Raw genomic sequence first — 15,813 nt, 5'->3', positions numbered from 1 at the left:
CAACTGGGTCACCCTTTCCACATGCTTGTTGACTCCCTTGAATTCTAGTAGATTGGTGAGGCATGACTTCTCTTTACAAAAGCTTTGCTGACTCTTCCCCAACAAACCATGTTTATCTATGTGTCTGATAATTCTGTTTTTTATTCATTTCTTCTAATTTTCCAGGTAAAGTTAGGCTCACCAGCCTGTAAATGCCAGAATCTCTTCTAAGCCCTTTTTAAAAATAAGCACTACATCAGCCACCTTCCAGCTAATGTCCCCCTCCCCCCTGCACCCCATTTACTCCTTCTCCATGTAGAGCAGGGAAGGGACGGACAGAGGGACACAGAGTGCTTGGGGCAGCAGCTGCTGTCTCAACTTCCTGATCCACTTAAAGAGTCAATGCACTTAAGAATGGGTCAGTTTACTTAAAGGGGTAGTGTGCATCTCTCTCTCTCCCACAACAAGGTGTGTGTCTGTCTCTGTCTGCTATGCTGTCTCCCCCTCCCTCCTGTTCGTGCTCCCTTGTGTGAGAGGCTACATTAACAACAATGTGTTAACCCTTGAGGGCTCAGCCGAGTGCTAGTTCATCATTTAGCAGCAAGGCATTTCCTGGGAAATATCCCTCCCTCTTCCACCCTCTCACTTCACCACCTCAACCAAGCTTCACAATCATCATAGCTGTGAACAGTATTCAATTGTTTGTTTAAAACGTACACTGTGTGTATATCTATATAATATATAGTTTTTTGTTTGGTGAAAAAAATTTCCCTGGAACCTAACCCCCCCATTTACATTAATTCTTATGGGGAAATTGGATTCGCTTAACATGGTTTCGCTTAAAGTTGCATTTTTCAGGAATATAACTACAACATTAAGCGAGGAGTTACTGTACTTGTACATTTTACTTGCTAGAGTGTGTGGTCCTTTCTATTTTCTTTATTACCTTTTGACTTCCAAACTTTAAAGGATTTCTTTTTGCCTTTAACAGCCTCCATTACTCAGTTCTTTGGTGGTCTTTTTTTTTTTTTTTTTTTTTTTTAAACTAGGGGTATAGATTTAGTCCAAGCATCTATTATGTTGTTTTTAAGTAGTCTCTATGCTACTTGGAAGCATTTTACCTTTGTGACTGCTCTTTTTAATTTCCATCTAACTAGTTTTTAAAAGTTAAGTGTTACTGTGGTGGTGTTCCCTCCTTTTGGGGGGGGGAGGGGGGGAGGGGAGGAGTAATTTCCCACCTACAAGGATGCTAAATTTAATTACATTATAGTCACTATTACCAAGCAGTTCATCCATAGTCACCCACAGTCACCTCTTGGACCAGATTCTGTGTTCCAAGAATATCAAGAATTGCCTCTTCCCTTGTGGGTTCCAAGACTAGCTACTCAATCAGCAGCCATTTATAGTGTCTCTAAATTTTGTCTCTGAAAAAGGAGATGGTGGGGAGAATTGTATGCTCTGCTCTGTCTTAGAATTTAAGAATCAGAATTAAAATAAAACTTTTTTTTGTTGAGGATATTTAATCAGAATCATGGATATTTTTATAAAATCCCACCCAGGCCAAAACAAAAAATCCAATGGCTAAGGGAAAGCATGTAGCTTATGAACCCTTCTGTTGGGAAGCTGAGGGAAGACATCTTTGTCAAAATACTCAAAAATGGCCTCATGAAACTACCCAAAGCAGGTTTATTTTGGAGTGATACTGAAGAAAAAAACATGTAGATTTAAATACGGATAAGGCAAACTGGCAAAGTTAATGCAAACAAATAAATTCAAATGTGAATAAGCCAGTCACCTGGAAGTAAACAGTTTTAATGCTGCCCAACTAACAGTATCTATATCAGTATATGTAAAGTGAGGATTTTTAATGACATTTGCAAAATTTAAGTGCAGTTTAGGTTATTAATTGTCAAGTGCATAGGGAAGCAGGCTCGTGCAGGGCATGGGTCTCAAAAATATATACCAAGAATAGGATACAAGTAGCACTTCTGTGCTATCCCTCAGTTTTCAGTGGATTTGTCTTCCATTTTCACTACTGAACTTCATATTCTTAATATTATTTCTACAGTGTCTTTTTGTGAAACAGAGTATGCAATAGTTATTTCTAGGACTTGTTTAAAAAATCAAACTGAATAAAAAATAGACTCCTACCTGTGGAAATAGAGGTCTTTCCTCCTTAACTTTCTTCACACAATCTGCTACAAGCCTCTTCATAGCTTTGGGACAGTTCTTGTACAGTTTACTGAGGTCTGGAGATGCATAACCTCGACCAACCATAAAAATGATCTAAACAAGGAGGCACAAACACAGGTAATCTGAACACCATTAGTGTGAATTATTTCACTGCCCTTTAATACAGTTTTTAATGTGGAAGTACTGAAGGCAGGCAGGAGGTCCTACTGTAGTCAAATGTTTGTCAAAATTCATAAACTGGAATTGTGGTCCTGCTTTTCCAATGGATGACATTGCCAGTCTAACATCTAAGTGACACTGCATAGTTCGTTCATAATTTCTTCATGTATTAATTTTTATATAATAATAGCAACAAGACCAGAGTCTAGAGCGTTTCCTGATGTAACTTGCTGGAGTTGAAGACTTCAAGTGACAAAGAACTCTAAATCCAGCCAGAAAGTGTCCAATTTATGTGATTACTCATTAATCTACCAATACATTTTGATTGATCAACACAAAACAGTATTTTTAAGTTTAACTAAAAACTCCTTGTCAGATCACATATCCATTTAGAGGGCGCTATAAAGCGGAAGAAGGCCTCTTAAAATATTTAACTGTGAAGGAAATTTTTTTTTCTGAAGATAAGCTTCAGTTTTCTTAGACTGCGAGCTAAGATGCAAAACAGTGTCTGCAGGTTTTGTTTCTTCCTGATTAGCAGAATATCAACTCAGATTTAGCAATACTGTTACTCAGGCTTTAATGAACCTTACTAATGTGATCAAGGTGACTAAAAGACATCTAGTGATATCTTGGCCCAGATTAAGCTAATATTATAACTCAGGATTCGGTCTGTACATATAGCTGAATAAAAATATTGCAACAACTGTATCACACTTAAATATAATTCAAAACTGCTAAAGTTCCCAAAGAGGAAACTAACTGCCTAACATTAAATAAAGTTGCTGAAATAAGAGTCCTCCTACAGTACATGGGGAAACATTCCATCTATTTCAGAAATAAATACTGTATTTATTTGAATGGTAACAAGACAACCATGTTACTACTACTGATAGGCCAATGTTTTACAACAGGGATGGATGTTCAAAACTTCCACATAATTCAAGTATAATGGCATACTAAGAATTTAATGGGATTGTTTCAAAAAAATCCAAGTTTGATTTCTAATTTGATGTTCAAAGTAGTTACAGTTTAAGGATAACAAATGTGGCCTTCCTGTGGTCTGGAGTATGGACTATAAGATATTCTAGATCTTTTTAGTCAACAGTTTAACTACACCGCTACCTTGATATAACGCCACGCGATATAACACAAATTCAGATATAACGCGGTAAAGCAGTGCGCCGGGGGGGTGGGGTGGGGCTGCACACTTCAGGAGATCAAAGCAAGTTCAATATAACACAGTTTCACCTATAATGCGGTAAGATTTTTTGGCTCCCGAGGACAGCGTTATATCGAGGTAGAGGTGTAGTTTTCTTCCATTACTCATTACTAAAACTTCAAAAAGACAACTCAGATCAAAAGACACTAGACATAAAGTCGGCCTATGAGTTCAAGTCCAGACCGTGCCAGTGCAGATTACGGGGGAAACATTCATTAATAAATGAATACGATACTTGAAATTGGCAAAACATTCAGGAAGAGAGAATATTTGTTTTGTTTTGTTTACCCCTTTGTTTTCAATTCAGTAAATTTCAGGATAATTCCAAAGTGTCAAGATTTCTAGATATTAATGTGCTACCTTCCTGGTAGAAAATCTAGACAACTGCAATTAATAAAATTATTTTCTTTATGAATAGGCTCAAACTTGAACTTCATTAGGCCAAAAGGCCCATAATTGAAATTAGAGGAGTTCTCTCTTCTCTGCAAAGATTCAACAGCAGTATGATAATTCACTACAGCGCTCTGCTGCAACTTTACTACTCCAATAAAATATAATACTGATCACTCAAATAAATCCACGGAGCACTTTATAAAGTTCTAGTATGCCAGGAAGTACACTGTCCAGGGTATAGATCAGGGATCGGCAACCTTTCACACGCAGCCCATCAGGGAAATCCGCTGGTGGGCCGGGACGGTTTGTTTACCTGCAGCGTCTGCAGGTTCGGCCGATCGCAACTCCCACTGGCCGCAGTTCGCCGTTCCAGGCCAATGGGGGCTGCGGGAAGCGGCGGCCAGCACGACTCTCGGATGTGGCTAGCTGTGCATTGACACTGCTGGTATTAATTTAAGATGATTTACCACATTATTATAGTCTACATAAACTATATCCCAGGGAAAACCCTAATACAAGTTATAAACATAAAATGTAAACACTTGTTGCACACATTCAATAAACAGATTGCATATTCCCCAGAAATACAATGCATTATACCAGAGTTGAATGTTTCTCACCTGATCTCTGTTGTTAATATGGGAGTATGGCAGTTCTCCTGTCATCAGTTCATATAATACTATTCCATAGGAGTAGACATCTGATTGAAAACTAAATGGGTTATTATCCTGCATCCGGATCACCTCTGGTGCCTTTAAAAAAAACAAATTAACAGCTACATTAACTGGAAAAAAACAACATTAGCATAAGACACAGGATAAGTTGTTAATTTTCTACTCTAGTAAAGGAATTTTAAAAATAGCTATGGCTATGACAGATTTTGGTAACTACGTAATTTACTCCACAGTGGATCAAACCCACTACACTGGACGATAACTAATAGAGAAGCCACATTCACATTTATCAATTTATCATTAGGTAAAATACTTACTATTCTTACTCTAGTATTCTGTTGTATGTGGAAAGTGGCAAAATTAAGCCTAACTACTGGCTCAGTTCCATCACTGTCAATTTATAAACTAAAATAACCAATAAGACAGAAGGAGCAATCTGCTCTGCTGAAAACAGCAGCAGCCTGTACATGGTTTCAGTAAATCCACTCAGGTCCTGATGTCCAGACAGGCAAACAAAAACCAAAAAAAAAAAAATAATAATAATAATCTCTGCAGAATTTCTCACTTTGCCACAAACATGTATTTTCACAGATCATTGACATATATTAATCAGGTTTGGGATCAGAGAAGAACATAATGAAGATGTGAGCACATTTTACTAACCCTTTAAAGCTACTGAGAAAGCAGAGTGAAAAAATGGGAGTTTTTCCCAACAGTGGACATGAACTAAAGTAATACACCCACATTCCCTGTGGAAGCCAAACACATCTTTGTACTTTACCTATTTTCTTGCTTTTCTTTTAGTTTTTTTCATATGAACACCAAATGTTATATTTTAAGGAAGTTTTTTGTGTCTTAATCACTCATTTAAAAACTAACAGAATTAGAGCTTGTGCTGTGATTCATAGGTACCATTCTTTGGCCTTTGTACTTGTTCTTAAAAGGGGTTGGAGGAAAGAAGAACCATGTACCAACCTCCAAGACTTGGGGAAAAAAGGCAGAAAATCCAATAGTTCCAAGCCTGATGGAGGAGTGGTATTCCCATGATAGAAACTGTCTTTTTGTTTTAACACCCTGATGCCAGAGATCACAGGACACTGTATTTAAAAGGAACATTATCATTTGAATTTTTTAAAATTGACTCATTTTAAGTTTGACAGCACCTACATAAGATATACAGTGTGTAGGGGAAGTTTTTAAATTGTTTCAAAAGACTTCCAAGGTTTTTTTGCTTTCCTAACACGCAAAAGTGTGCCAAGTTAACAAACTAAAGAACTCTTCCTCTCCCAGGACCACCAATCTCTTTCAGGTATAATCATTTAATGTGTTATTTGTAATAAATGTAGGCATACAAGTTTCAGAAATGTGATTTTCAAGTTGACTGACTAATGAAAGCTCCAATTCTTTTTTCATGATTACAAATACCATCAATATGTGGCTTCTCCATGACTACATGCATTCCTAGTCACAAATTAGCAGTTGATATCATCAGCAGACTTTTATTATCTAATAGAATTTATACTGCAAATATTTAACAATGCAGAAATGTATGTAAACAAATGTAAAGTTAGGGTTGAAAAAAAAAAACAGATGGTATGCTAGAGTCACTGCAAAACACAGAAATAAAATAAACTTGTGCTCTGACCAATGCAGCCAGAAACTAATGAAAAGAAACATGGTTGAATGATTCTGTTCTCATAAACCCAGACATAAGCCACTAAAAAGCTTTCCTTGATCAATTTTCTCAGAAACCTTCTACCAAACAACTTTTCTTTTTTTTTTGGTCCGGGGGAGGGGTGGGCGGAGTGAGGAGCCAAACAGGGTATGTCTAAGGTTGCAGCTGGGATTGAGCCTGCCAGCCAAAGTAGACAAGCATGCTAAAAATACCAATGTGGATATTGCGGCTGAAGCAGAGACTGAGGCTAGCCACCCAAACTCAGAGCCACGGGGTCATGTGGGCTTGAGTGAACCCAAGCAGTCACCCGATCCACAATACCCACACAGCTATTTTTTGCATTAAATGCATTACAGAATTCATCAGCAGAATTAAGAAAGTTGGAGCTTTTCACACTTGAAGGGGGGGGGGGGGGAAGCTATTTGGAATTGAAGTATTGACACAATGATATGTTTCCACCTCACTGTCATTTTTTTACATTTCTAAGTTACCTGTTGAAATGAATCGGACACTTGAAAATTCTCAGTGCTATTGTTTCAGGTGGGCTGAAGATTTGAATACAACAGCATTGGTTTATACTCCATTCAAGTTTTCCTGATTTTCTTCACAATCATGAGGACTAGAAACATGGATGTTTTTGTTTTAAAAATTTAAAAAAAAAGTCTTGGATTCTGTGGCAGAATTTTCTAGCAAATATGAATTCTGCAGTTGCAGAATAAGCAGACCCCTAATGATAACATTAGACACACGCAGTGGTTCTCAAACTTTGGTACTGATGACTCCTTTCACATAGAAAGCCTCTGAGTGCAACCCCTCCTTATAAATTAAAAACACTTTTTATATATTTAACATCATTATAAAGGCAAAGCGGGGTTTGGGGTGGAGGCTGACAGCTCGTGACCCCCTGAGGGGTCCTGACCCACAGTTTGAGAACCGCTGCATAACAGGGACCGATTCCAAAGTTCCACAGCGGTGTGTAAAAGTAGCAAAATAGGTATTACTGTTCAGAAAAAATTGTCACGTCACTGACATGCATGAGGATATCAGCTACTACAAAGGGCCAATACTGTAGGAACAGATATAAACAACGATATTCCTCAAAGTAAGGGCAGGTCTCACCTAATCTACACCAAAGATGAATTTGGCCCCCTAAAAATGTTAGTATAACCAAAAAAAACCCCACACAGGAATACTGATATTTCATGAGTCTTGACAACAGAGACAGTCAAAGTGCAAGCCATAACTGCCCTCAAGCTTTATTTTAAGGTGTGACTAGTGGAGGCTACCAAACCCAGAATACAATGCTCCATCTTGATGAAAGCAGCCCTCTACTCTGTGGAAAACATTCCATCATCGGGTTTACTAACAATACTATGAAGTTATTCATTAGTATTTATTCATCAATAAATCCAGAAAGTCATACAAATCTACATATACCTATGTTTAATTCTAAAAGTTCTTTAAAGAGTATTTAAAGGCTAATATACTTTAGTATTAAAAGCTGTATGCTCTAAAAGTAGCACTATCTTTATCTCTATAACTTGCTTTCTCAACAGAGCCTGACAAATCCATTTGCCAACAGTTAGTTCAGTGATTGGCAAACTACAGCCCATGGTCCGGATCCAGCCCACCAGCCATTTTAATCCGACCCTCGAGTGCCCACTGGGGAGCGGGATCTCAGGTTTGCCCTACTCCGGTGCTTCAGCTGGGGAGCAGGGTCAGGGACCGTGCCAAACGGCTCCCAGAAGCAGCTGCATGGCCCCTCCCTCTGGCTCATATGCATAGGGGCAGCCAGGGGCCACTGCTCTGCACACTGCCCCACCCCAAGCACCGCCCCTGGAGTTCCCATTAAAACCACAGCCAATGGGAGCTGCAGCGGCGGTACTTGCAGACAGGGCAGCATGTAGAACTGCCAGAACGCACCTCGCATTGGAGCCGGAGAAGGGACATGCCACTGCTTCCGGGAGCCACTTGAGGTAAGTGCTGCCCAGAGCCCGCAGCCCTGAGCCTCCCCCTGCACCCCAACCCCCGACCCCCCTCCTGCCCTCTGAACCCCTTGATCCCAGCTCAGAGCACCCTCCTGCACCCCAAACCCCTCATACCCAGCCCCACCCCAGAGCCCGCACCTCTGGACCGAGCCCTCACGCCCCCCACCCCGGCACCCCTTCCCCCAACCCCAGCCCGGAGCCCCCTCCTGCATCCCGAACTCCTCATTTCTGGCCCCACCCCAGAGCCCACACCTTCAACCAGAGCCCTCATCCCCTTACACACCCCAACCCCAATTTTGTGAGCATTCATAGCCCGCCATACAATTTCTATTCCCAGATGTGGCCCTCGGGCCAGAAAGTTTGCCCACCCCTGAGCAAGTTGCTAATAAGGGCTTACCAGAAGTTACTGAATAAACTAAGCTTTCATGTTTCTACCCCTTACGATTACAAAGATAATGTTCCAAGTGTGAACCAAATCCATCAATATAGTGCTGTCTTCCTGAATCTGTAGACAGTCTAAGATAAGAACTAGGAACTGCCCATATCTTGTCCCCAGTTCAAAGTCTGAGAAACCAGACTCATCCTTGTGAATTCCTCTACAGTGGCAGAGAATTTTTTTTTCCCAATCAAGTGCTCCTTCTATATTATTTCAGTTTCTAAGCATGGGTTATTTGAATATATAGGCAGAAACCAAAGCATTTAGTCTTTTGCCACTCAAATCAAAGTCAAGTATTTTCTTTCCTTTCAGAGTAAATGAACAAAGTGTGCTAATTAAACAGAAAATTGTAGTTATGACAGCAACAATAAAATCTCAGTAAAGACCTTGTTCCCACTTGCATTGCTATCAACAGGAGCAGGATCGAACCCTAAATCGGGCCCTTTATGCATAACAGAAACCTTTTCAGCTCCTGCAAGAGAGTTGCAAGTAATGATTCCTCGCTGAGAATTTGCTAGACTATAAAGAACGGTTACTTACCTTCTGTAACTGTTGTTCTTCGAGATGTGTTGTTCACGTCCATTACATATTAGGTGTACGCGCGCCGCGTGCACGGATGTCGGAAACTTTTTCCCTTAGCGGCCCCCGTCGGGCCGGCAGGGCCCCCTCCTTCCCGCCAGAGCGGCGCCCCGCTCCAGGGTATATATATCCCTGCCGACCCGACCCCTCCGGTTCCTTCTTGCCGGAGACTCCGACAGAGGGGAAGGAGGGTGGGAAGTGTAATGGACGTGAACAACACATCTCGAAGAACAACAGTTACAGAAGGTAAGTAACCGTTCTTTCTTCTTCGAGTGATTGTTCACGTCCATTACACATTAGGTGATTCCCAAGCTTACCATTGGAGGTGGGTAGGAGTCAAGATACAACTGACTGTAGCACAGCCCGACCGACCATTGCGTCCTCTCTGGTCTGATGATGGATCGCGTAGTGGGCTGTGAACGTATGTATGGACGACCAGGTGGCTGCCTTGCAGATCTCCTGGATAGGGACCTGTGCCAAGAAGGCCGTAGAGGACGCTTGGGCTCTAGTCGAGTGAGCCCGGATCTCCGGGGCCGGAACATTGGCGAGCTCATAACAGGTGCGTATACAATGCACAATCCATGCCGACAAGCGCTGTGTCGAGATAGGCAAGCCTTTCATACGTTCCGCAATCGCAATGAACAGCTGGGGTGTTCTGCGGAACGACCTGGTCCATTCCAGGTAAAATGCCAACGCCCTTCGGACATCCAGGGTATGTAGGCTGCGTTGGTGAGGGTCCGTATGGGGTTTAGGGAAAAACACCAGTAGGCAAATATCCTGCCCCATATGAAACTGACACCACCTTTGGGAGGAATTTGGGGTGCGGCCTCAGTTGCACCTTATCTTTATGGAACACTGTATAGGGTGGTTCCGAAGAGAGGGCCCTCAATTCCGATACCCTTCTGGCCGACGTGATGGCCACGAGAAATGCCACCTTCCACGAGAGGTGCGTGAGGGAGCAAGTGGCTAGGGGCTCAAAGGGAGGACTCATGAGTCTTGTTAGGACTAGGTTCAGACTCCACGCCGGGACAGGCGGGCGCGAGTAGGGGAACACCCTTTCCAGCCCCTTGAGGAATCGGGCCACTGTGGGGTTGGAGAACACTGACACTCCCAACTCTCCCGGATGGAAAGCCGAAATAGCGGCTAAGTGAACTCTAATTGAGGCGGGCGCAAGCCCTTGATTCTTGAGGTGCAGTAGGTAGTCCAAGATAGACGGAACTGAGGCTTGTAAAGGCTGTATGCGTTGAGGCTCACACCAGTGGGAGAACCTTTTCCATTTTGCCAGGTAGGTCGCTCTTGTAGAGGGCTTCCTACTATTAAGGAGGATTTGCTGAACTTGGTGAGAGCACCTGTGTTCTGCATCATTCAGCCAGAGAGATACCATGCCGTGAGATGTAGCGAAGACAGGTTCGGGTGGAGTAGGCGACCTTCGTCTTGCGTGACTAGGTCGCGATGGAGGGGGAGGGTGATTGGATCGGCTATGGACAGTTCCAGCAGGGACGTGAACCAATGCTGGCGTGGCCAGGCCGATGAGTATGATCGTCGCCCTGCGGGTCTTGAGGAGAACCTTGTGTATGAGTGGGAACGGAGGGAAGGCGTATCTCAGGCTCCCTCCCCATGGGATCATGAAGGCATCTGCTAATGATCCCCGGCTGAGGTTCTGGAACGAGCAGAACTGAGGGCATTGGCTGTTGTCCCTGGTGGCGAATAGATCCACCCGGGGAAAGCCCCACCTCCGGAAGATCGAATGCAGGACGTCTCGCTTCAACGTCCATTCGTGCATTCGGTAGGAGCGGCTGAGGCGGTCTGCTAAGCCGTTTTGAATTCCTGGAAGATACGTTGCGATGAGGTGTATCGCATGGGCTATACAGAAGTTCCATAATTGGAGTGCTTCGTGACAGAGGGGAGAAGACCGGGACCCGCCCTGCTTGTTTATATAGAACATGGCGGTAGTGTTGTCCGTCAGGACTGCCACGCTGTGACCCTTTATGGTGGCGCGGAAGGTCTGACAGGCGAGGCGAACCGCTCTTAGCTCCTTCAGATTGATGTGAAGCAGCTTGTCTTCTCTGGACCACAACCCTTGGGTCCGCAGTTTCCCCAGGTGCGCCCCCCAGCCCAGGTCCGATGCATCTGTTACCAACGTCAGAGTGGGCTGTGGGGCAGCGAAGGGGATCCCTTTGCATACCTGTTGGCGATCGAGCCACCAGCGTAGCGAGCTGAGCACCTGGTTTGGGATTGTGACTACTTGATCCAATGGGTCTCTGTTGGGGCGATGCGTGTGGGCGAACCACAACTGTAAAGGTCAGAGCCTCAGGCGGGCATGTCTGACCACGTGTGTGCAAGCTGCCATACGTCCCAGAAGCTGCATGCAACACCTTGCTGTTGTCGTGGGGAACTTTTGGACCGAGCTTACGACTCTGTGAATTGACATGAACTGTGCCTCTGGTAGGCTCGCTTGCGCGGTTACCGAGTCCAGGGTTGCACCTATGAAGTCCAGCCTCTGTGTGGGGACTAACGTGGACTTGGGCACATTGACCCGGAGGCCGAGCTTGTCGAACGTCTGCAAGGCCAGCTTCACGTGAGATTGGACCTCGGCCTCCGATCTGCCCGCGAGTAGCCAATCGTCCAGGTACGGGAACACACGCATCCTTCTCTTTCGAAGGAAGGCTGCCACCACGGACATGCATTTCGTGAACACTCGTGGTGCTGACGCCAGGCCGAAGGGCAGGACCGTAAATTGGAAGTGGCGCTGGTCGACCATGAAGAGCAGGAATCGCCTGTGGGCTGGATTGATTGCAACGTGAAAATAGGCATCTTTCATATCGAGGGCAGCATACCAATCCCCCGGATCCAGGGATGGGATAATAGTTCCCAGGGAGACCATACGGAAGCGAGCTTTGATCAGAAACTTGTTTAGCTCGCGCAGGTCCAAAATAGGACGGAGGCCTCCTTTTGCCTTGGGGATCAGGAAGTATCTGGAGTAGAATCCTTTTCCCCTCAGGTCTGTTGGGACCTCTTCTACTGCTCCAGCAGCGAGAAGGGTCTGAACCTCCTGTGTGAGAAGTTGCTCGTGAGAAGGGTCCCTGAAGAGGGACGGGGAAGGGGGATGGCAGGGAGGGGGCGAGGAAAAATGGAGGGTATAGCCCGCCTTCACTGTGCGCAGGACCCATCGGTCCGATGTTATGCGCGACCATGCCCGGTAGAAATGGGACAGGCGGTCTTTGAAAAACAGGAGGAGGATCCGGTATGTTTTTTGGATATGGTACGCTGTCCTCGGGCGTAGCTTCAAAAGCCTGGTTTATTCCCTGGCTGCGGCTTGCCCTGGCCGTGACTCTGGCCCTGGTTAGGCGTATTGTTACGTCTCTGCCTGTTATCCCTGCCTCGACGGCGGTACGGCTCGTGTCGGGGGCGAGGGTGGTATTGCCTTTGCGGTGGCTGGGGTTTAAAGGGCTTACGCTGCGTTACCGGAGTGTGCATACCCAACGACTTAAGGGTCGCTCGTGAGTCCTTAAGGCTATGTAGCCTGGCGTCCGTCTGGTCGGAAAACAAGCCCGAACCTTCAAACGGGAGGTCTTGCAGCGTGGTCTGTACCTCTGGCGGGAGACCTGAAGCCTGCAACCACGCCGAACGCCTCATCACGACTCCCGACGCAATTGTTCTAGCCGCCGCGTCGGCTGAGTCTAGTGCGGCCTGCAATGAGGTCTTGGCCACTGCCATTCCCTCATCCACCAGGGCCGTGAACTCCTGGTGCGCGTCAAGTGGGAGGGAGGCCTTAAACTTGGCAACTGATGCCCACGAGTTAAAATTATGCCTGTTTAGAATCGCCTGCTGATTGGCGATCCTCAGTTGAAGGCCCCCAGATGAATAGACTTTCCTCCCGAATAAGTCCAATCTCTTAGCTTCCTTGCCTTTGGGGGCAGGAGCTTGCTGGCCATGCCGCTCTTTTTCGTTGACCGCCGAGACCACCAGCGAACAGGGGGACGGGTGAAGAAAGAGGAAGTCAAACCCTCTAGATGGGGCGAAGTATTTCCTCTCTACGCCTTTTGCAGTTAGCGCACTAGAGGCCGGTGTTTGCCACACCGTCTTATAGTTGGACTATACTGTCCGTATTATCGGGAGAGCGACTCTGGAGGGGCCCTCTGGGCTCAGGATATCGACCATGGGGTCGTCCTGCTCTACAGTCTCCTCCGCTTGCAAGCCCAGATTGAGGGCTACCCGGCGAAGCAGGTCTTGGTGTGCCCGATGGTCGATCAGGGGAGGGCCGGACACCAATGTGCCCGCTACCGCCTCATCTGGCGAGGAGGAAGAGGTCGGGGCCTTCTGCCCATCCTCATTGTCCAGCAACCCGGCATCAGCCAGTTGTTCCTCTGCGGCCTGACCCGCAGCGTGGGATTGGGACGGCACCGTACTCGGTGCCGAGTCCACTCCTTCCCACTCCGGTGGTCTAGAGACCATTGCCTCCCTATACGATGGCGGGCGGTGCCGCGGGGAGCGGGATCGGTACCCGGATGGCCCGGATCTCGAGGCCCTCGATGGGGGTCCTTGCTGGTGGTAGACACCTTGCAGGGTGTCCAGAATGGCCATTGGCTCGGTTGGCCCCATTGGGACTGACCGTAGTCTCTGCTGGCCCGTGACCTATGGGCATACCCGCCGTACCGGTCTGAGTCAGCCCCCGAGACCACGGACGGTGACCTGGAAGGCCACGGTGGAGCCGTAGGATGGTGCCGGTCCGGTTCTGGGGAGTAGCGCCTCCGCGACCAGGACCTGGAATAGCGCTTCGCCGACCTGGACCTGGAACGGTACCAGTGATCGCGGGACCGTGAACGGCTACGACTGGACGGCCTTGGGTAACGAACCGCCGACGCTTCGCGGTGCCGACTCGTGCTCGGTTGCTGAGTCGGTGCCGACCGCTTGTTGAAGCCCGACTGCTGCGGTGCTTCCTGCGCCGAGGGCAACCGGGAGTCCACCGAGGCGGAGCTCGACCGGGACCGGTTCCTGGAGCGGTGCCGAGACGGCGACCGTGATGGGCGCAACATCGCCGGCTTGCCTCTACGCGGCAGCATCGGCGGAGCGCCCTCAGCGCGTGCCGGGGCCTCGACGGACAAAGCGATGAGGTCCTTAGCTGCCTCAAAACGTGTCCGGAGTGGAGGGCTGTTCCACGAGCTCCTCTAGCCCTTCATCCTCACTCGACGCGCCCATCCCGGGGCTCGACGGGCCTTTCGGCGCCGGAGCCACTACCGGGGTCCGTGTTGGGGCCGTATCGGCCTTAGGGGCGCTCGAGGTCTTTACCGGTGCCGGCCTCTTGTGCGGGGAGCGTCCTCGGGCCTTAGACTGGCCCTTCGCTTTCGACGGCGAAGACGATCGGCGTCGTGCATTTCCCCGCTGGGTCGGTGCCGCGGGCTTCGGGTGACCCGCCGGTGCCGGTTCCCGCACCGATGCCGGGGCGCTCCGCACGGAGGCAGACGGTGCCGTCGAAGTGGAGGGCTGTAACGCCGTCTCCATGAGCAGCTGCTTAAGGCGAAAGTCCCTCTCTTTTTTAGTTCTGGGCTTAAAGGTCTTGCAGATCTTGCAGCGCTCTTTCTGGTGAGCTTCCCCCAAGCAACGGAGACACGAGGCGTGGAGGTCGCTCAATGGCATAGGCCTGTGGCACGTGGCACAAGCCTTGAAGCCTTGGGCGTGTGGCATACCCCGCCGCCCAGGGCCGGTGCCGGGGTTGAACAAACAACCACGGCAGGAACTTTAAGTACCCTAATGAGCTGTTAACTACTGGCTCAACACTACTATAAACTAACTGATAACTGCTAGATAACACTAATGACTATTGCTAAGGGACACTCTCAGACGAGAGACAGAGTTGTTCCAACGCCGCCACGGACGGTAAGAAGGAACTGGAGGGGTCGGGTTGGCAGGGATATATATACCCTGGAGCGGGGCGCCGCTCTGGCGGGAAGGAGGGGGCCCTGCCGGCCCGATGGGAGCCGCTAAGGGAAAAAGTTTCCGACGTCCGTGCACGCGGCGCGCGTACACCTAATGTGTAATGGATGTGAACAATCACTCGAAGAAGAACTTACCGATTCTGACATAAAATCATCAGAATAGATATTTGAATGTAATCACTAAGCCAAATCGAAAGGAAATTTTCAGACAACAGCCTTAAAGTTTCACTTTTGCCAGTGTTAGAAATTCAGTCTTACGTCTTTCCTTCATAAAATGAAATCTAGCACAATAAATCGCATTGGAACAACATGTCAAATATGTCAAATCAAACAGAGTTCCTAAGAGCACTAAATATAAAAATTGTAGTGGTTCTTTAATAATAAATGTCCATCAGGTAAAAAGGAATTTGAAAATACACAAAAAAGTTTCTTATCTAACACCTTAGAGTATTAATTTGAAACATTTAAAAAGAGTATTTCATTTTCATCTTTTTTTTTTTTTTAAACCTTCACTCAGTTTTCACAATGAAAAAAGTTTGGTCAATATTTTCCAGATTATGTTCTAAAACAATGCTGCAAGAT

At 46.6% G+C, this 15,813-nt stretch overlaps 1 protein-coding gene across 22 annotated transcripts in view; it reads right to left on the bottom strand.

Annotated features, from left to right (window-relative positions):
- The window catches only part of RAF1 (Raf-1 proto-oncogene, serine/threonine kinase), an 89,118-nt gene that overhangs the window by 2,724 nt on the left and 70,581 nt on the right, over positions 1–15,813 (bottom strand). For 14 of the 22 annotated variants that reach the window (XM_065553091.1, XM_065553087.1, XM_065553092.1 and 11 more), the window contains 3 exons: positions 4,564–4,695; positions 4,257–4,385; positions 2,131–2,265 (listed from right to left, as the gene is read on the bottom strand). In XM_065553091.1, coding sequence (XP_065409163.1) covers positions 2,131–2,265; positions 4,257–4,385; positions 4,564–4,695 — 396 coding nt within the window. The remainder of the gene's footprint in view (positions 1–2,130; positions 2,266–4,256; positions 4,386–4,563; positions 4,696–15,813) is intronic. The other 8 variants (XM_065553097.1, XM_008165282.4, XM_065553098.1 and 5 more) reach the window with 2 other exon arrangements.

Source organism: Chrysemys picta, chromosome 7 (assembly GCF_011386835.1).
Source record: "Chrysemys picta bellii isolate R12L10 chromosome 7, ASM1138683v2, whole genome shotgun sequence".
Lineage (NCBI taxonomy): Eukaryota > Metazoa > Chordata > Testudines > Emydidae > Chrysemys > Chrysemys picta.
Note: the sequence above shows the minus strand (reverse complement) of the source record. Positions and strands in the feature narration are given on the sequence as shown.